Raw genomic sequence first — 4,956 nt, forward strand, 5'->3', positions numbered from 1 at the left:
TTTCCCTTATTTGATTTTCAAAATCCTTTTTGAGCCCTTCTATGGTCTGAGACCATTGCATATTTATTTCGGAAGTTTTGGATGCAGAAATCTTGAATTTTATGTCTTCCTCTCATGTTATACATTGTTCTTCCTTGTCTGAAAGGATGAATGAAAATACCTATTCACCAAGAAAGTAATCTCCTATAGTCTTACTTTTTTACATTTTTTATGGACATTTTCCCAGCCAGTTACTTGACTTTTGAGTCTTTTCTCAAGTGGAGGACTAGGAACCTGTAATTTCTGAGGTTCTCCAAGGTGACACAATCAAGGGAGAGGAGTTTACTTTTCTCCTCACCTGTGCTCTGGTCTGGCAGTAACCACAAACTTTTCTGCCCAGGATCTGCGAGTAGAATTCCCTCTCCAGAGCTTCCACCAGATAGTGCTCCTCCTCACCCTAGGACAGCCAGTCAGGACTGAGATTCAGATCAGCAGCTCAATTCCCCTAGGATCTTTAGGCCAAGGGCTCCAAAAATGGAGTTTCTGCTGCCTGGTGCTGCCTTGCACTGTGGCTAGGGCAGGACTCTGCTCCCTTCTCACCCAGGTGAAAGAGCTTTCTCAGTGACCTTTGAAGCTATCTTTGCTATTTGTGGATTAAGGAATCTGGGAACCACAGCTGCTGCCCAGGATTTTGATCCCTGAAGCCTTTGCCAGTCCTGTCCCTGCCACACACTGCAACCAAGGCTGGGCTGCACTTTGTAGGCTGTGCTCCACTCTGAGCCCAGTGTGATAGACCTTTCTTGTTGGCCTTCTCAGCTGTCTTGGACTGGAAATTTCTTTTTCTTTGTCGTTTTTTGGCTTCTACTGTTCTAGAATTTGTTTAGAATCATTTTTACAAGGTTATGGTCTGTGGGGGGACAGCTTTTCCCAGTCTGTCCTTCTAATGTGCCATCTTGGCTCTGAACCCCCAGAGTCATTTTATATAGGTATTTGGCTGGGGTTGTTAGGAGTGCTCTAGAAAGTCTGTACTGTTACTCCACCATCTTCTTGAGTATCCTTTAAGAAGTCCATACTACCTCTGTGCTACAATAGGACCACAAACAAGGGCCTCATTTCTTTAGAAAATGATTAGCTTCTTCATTTATTTGAAGCAATTTAGAAGAAAAAGATGACTTAATCCATGTAGTTGCAGAGAGCATAACTAGGATCAGTGGGAGAAAGTTATAGGATGTTTGGTTCCATATTAAAAAGAAAACAGCTTGAGGCATTCTCCAAATGGTCAAAGGATATGAACAGGCAATTTTGAAATGAAGAAATTAAAGCTATCTATAGTCATATAAAATTGCTCTAAATCACTGTTGTTTAGAGAAATGCCAATTAAAACAACTCTGAGATACCACATCACACCTATCAGATTGGATAATATGACAAAACAGGAAAATGATGAATGTTGGAGGTGATGTAGGAAAACTGAAACACTAATGCATTGTTAGTGGAATTGTGAAATAATTCCACCATTCTGCAGAACAATTTGTAATTATGCCCAAAGGGTTATAAAACTATGCATACTCTTTGATCCAGCATTACAATGAGATCACAAAAAGAACAAAAGGACCCACATATACAAAAATATTTGTAGCAGCTCTTTTTGTGATGTCAAGAATTAGAAATTGAGGGGATGCACATCCATTGGGGAATAGCTGAACAATTCATGGTATATGGATGTAATGGAATTCTATTGTTCCATAAAAGGAAAATGATGAGCATAGATTTCAAAAAACCCTGGAAAGACTTGCATAAACTGATGCTGAGTGAAGTGAACAGAACTAGGAGAACATGGTACAAAGTAACAGTAACTTTGATACAGATTATGCTTTTCTCAGCAGTGCAATGATCTAAGGCAATTCCAAAAGACTCATGATGGAAAATACTATGCACATCCAGAGAAAGAACAATAGTCTGAATGCAGATCGAGGCATACTATTTTCTCTTTTTTGCTGTTTTTCCTTTGTTATGTTTTTTTTCTTTTGTTCTGATTCTTCTTTCCCAACATGACCAATGTGGGAATATGTGTAATATGATTGTACATGCGTAGCCTCTACCAGATTGCATATCATTTTGCGGAGAGGGAGGAAGGGGGAAAATTTAGGAATCTATCTTATAAAAGTGAATTTTTAAGCTCAAAATAAGTAGATTTAATTGAACTATCTATTCATGGAATGTGTTTGCTGTCAGCTGATGTGTTTAAGTAGCAGGTGGGTTCCCATATGTCAAGAATTCTAAAGGGGAAAATCAGCCTAGATAATCTCTCAGGGCTCTTTTAGCCCTAAGATTCTATACTTCAATTATTCTTACTTGCTCAACCCCAAACTACACTCACATATATATATATATTTATAATTCTATCTATCTATCAATCATCTATCTACCTATCTATCTGTCTGTCTTTCTATCTATCATCTATCTCTGATTCTCTGCCTTCCTATCTCTTTGATTATTTCTTTAACTCAGAAACCTCCTAATTCAACCTTCTTATTTCTAGATGAGGAAACTGGTTCAGCAATTTTAAGTGACTTTCCCAATATCATATTAGTAGTAAACGATTCACTAGTTGGTTTTGTTGACCAAAAGAATAAGACAACAAAATAAAAGGTTACCTATTCAGTTATTGATATAAACAGACTAACAAATAAGCAGAAAGAAAATTTGGATCCTTGAATTCTGTAGACAGAATTTAGAAAATCTGGGTTAGGTACTGAGAGATTAAGGGAATTAGAGTTACAAAGCTAGTTTATGAGAGAGGTAATGTCTGAATGGAGATCTTCATAATAACAAGGGCAGCTCTCAATGCTTCAGGGGCAGCTAGGGGGTGCAGTGGATAGAGCACCAGTGCAGGAGTCAGGAGGACCTGAGTTCAAATTTTGCCTCAGACACTGGACACTCCCTAGCTGTGTGACCTTGGGCAAGTCACTTAACCCCAACTGCATCAGCTTGGGTCATCTCCAGTCACCTTGATGAATATCTGGTCACTTCATTCAGATGGCTATGGAGGAGCAGTGAGGCTGGTGACTTGCACAGCCACTCAAAACAAAGTCAAGTGCGAGTCACGTCATCTTTTCTCTAATGGCATGGTCTTCTTCAGCAACGAAGGATGAACACACACACAATGCTTCAGACAACTCTTTAAGACTGATGGTTTCAAAACAGTTATAGATCTAAATTAGCAGCTCACTGGCAGTACCCTATATCTATGAAATTATTGATCTGGCTCTTTTCATGTCTCTCCATCTCTCTGCGTTCTGGAGACCATTAAAACGTAGTTTACTCTCACAGAACAGTGGTAGAAAACTAGTCAAGGAGGCTGCTGTCATCATTTGTATCAAAAATAAAGAATTTGAAAAGATTTCAACAATTTTGAAAAAGCATACGACCAAGGATCCTACAACTCAGAAATTGAAAAATAATCTCCTGGGCATTGTCCGTGAAGAGAATATCACGCATCCAGTGATTCAGAACTTTTCCTATGAGACCTTCCAGCAGAACATGTTGTGATTCCTGGAGAGCCACATGGATGAGCCCGAACCTTATCTCCTCACGATTGCAAAGAGGGCTTTGAAATCTGAGCCATCGTCTTCATCATCCTCATCTTCTTCATTGTCTGCTCCTGCTGCTGCTGCCACAGCTAACCTGTCTGCTGTGACCACCATGGCTCCGGATCCCCCTGCCAGTGCCACAGCTAATGCTGTTGCTACTGTGGGTGAAGGTCCTGGGAATATGAAGGAAGACGAACAGCTGGCCCTGGAGCCTGTGGAGAAACCACTCAAAGAGTCCAGGAGAGAGTTACCTGAAACTCCTTCCACGTTTGGGATTTTGACTCTGAAGAGAGCTTTTAAGAGCCTTTCTGATTCACAAGACCCTGAAGCGCCTTTCACTAAATTGGACCAGAAGAATGTTATAGTTCCCAGTCCAGTGTCTCTTTAAGCAGCCCTCAAAAACAAGACACAGAGACAAGATGAAAGTTCTCCCTCAAAGTCTACAGATAATTCTGAACTGCAGTCCAAGAATAAGAGTATCAAAATAGGCAGACTGGTTTTGGAGCATGACAACCAAGGCAGTGAGAAGAGTGACAGCTGGGACTCCTCCCAAGACACCACTGTGTCTTCAGCCTCCAACTCCACAGTCCAGAAGCTGCACAATCAGACCCTTCCTAGGAAGAAGCGTCTTAAGCACAAAGATGGTCTTTGCCATCATTGGTTGGTTGGTTGGTTGTCCTAGTGCAGTTATCGCTTTAATAAATGAAGCAGTTCAGTTAAACTAAGTCATAAAATATTTGGTATTAAACCGAAGCTAGAGCAAAACTCAGAAATGAGGACTCTTACCCATCTAGGGAGCCTGGGAGGCATCCAAGGGCAGGAGGGACAATGGAAGCATTTCCCAGCTGATTTCTCGTTGGTTCCATTTTTGTGAGCTAGCTGAGGCTGTTCATTACAGACTGTTTAATTTCAAAGCCATTTATTTTAAGGAAACTATGTTACATTTCTTTATCCCAAAAAAGAGAACTCTTGTAATCTCTCGCTCATTGTCTATATTTGAGGCTTTTAATCTTTCAGCAAATAGTGAGTGCTAAGCAATGCCTTATCAACCTAGCTTGGCATCCAATGACTTTTACAGTTTGCCCCACATGCCTTTCCCTCTTGAGTACCTCCCATGGCGCTGTACTCACCCTTTATTGCTGCTAAACTTGACTTCATCACCTTCTCTGGAACATATCAATCCTTTCAGGAGTCTATGTTTTTGCTCATGCTGTTCTCTCTAACTGGACTGAACACTCCATCTTTGGAATCCAAAACTTTGCACATGGGCAAAAAAAAAAAAAAAAAAAAAGCAAAACTGACCAACCTTCAAAACAATGTTCAAATCCCACCTTGTCTTTGAAAGCTTTCTTAAAGGTAGTTCTTTTTGAAAGTGAATTCTCCT

The 4,956-nt window shown here is 40.4% G+C and overlaps 1 protein-coding gene across 1 annotated transcript; it reads left to right on the forward strand.

Moving 5' to 3' along the window:
• Nucleotides 1–3,242: 3,242 nt before the first annotated feature.
• Nucleotides 3,243–4,203, forward strand: LOC140510071 (telomeric repeat-binding factor 2-like). Its single transcript, XM_072618378.1, has one exon. The coding sequence runs from the start codon at nucleotides 3,547–3,549 to the stop codon at nucleotides 3,958–3,960; it is 414 nt and encodes a 137-aa protein (XP_072474479.1). The 5' UTR covers nucleotides 3,243–3,546; the 3' UTR covers nucleotides 3,961–4,203.
• Nucleotides 4,204–4,956: the final 753 nt, after the last annotated feature.

Source organism: Notamacropus eugenii, chromosome 6 (genome assembly GCF_028372415.1).
Source record: "Notamacropus eugenii isolate mMacEug1 chromosome 6, mMacEug1.pri_v2, whole genome shotgun sequence".
NCBI classification, from domain to species: Eukaryota; Metazoa; Chordata; class Mammalia; order Diprotodontia; family Macropodidae; genus Notamacropus; species Notamacropus eugenii.

Coding starts and splice junctions, on each gene's coding strand:
- LOC140510071 (XM_072618378.1), top strand. CDS start 3,547: ATGGATGAGCCCGAACCTTATCTCCTCACGATTGCAAAGAGGGCTTTG.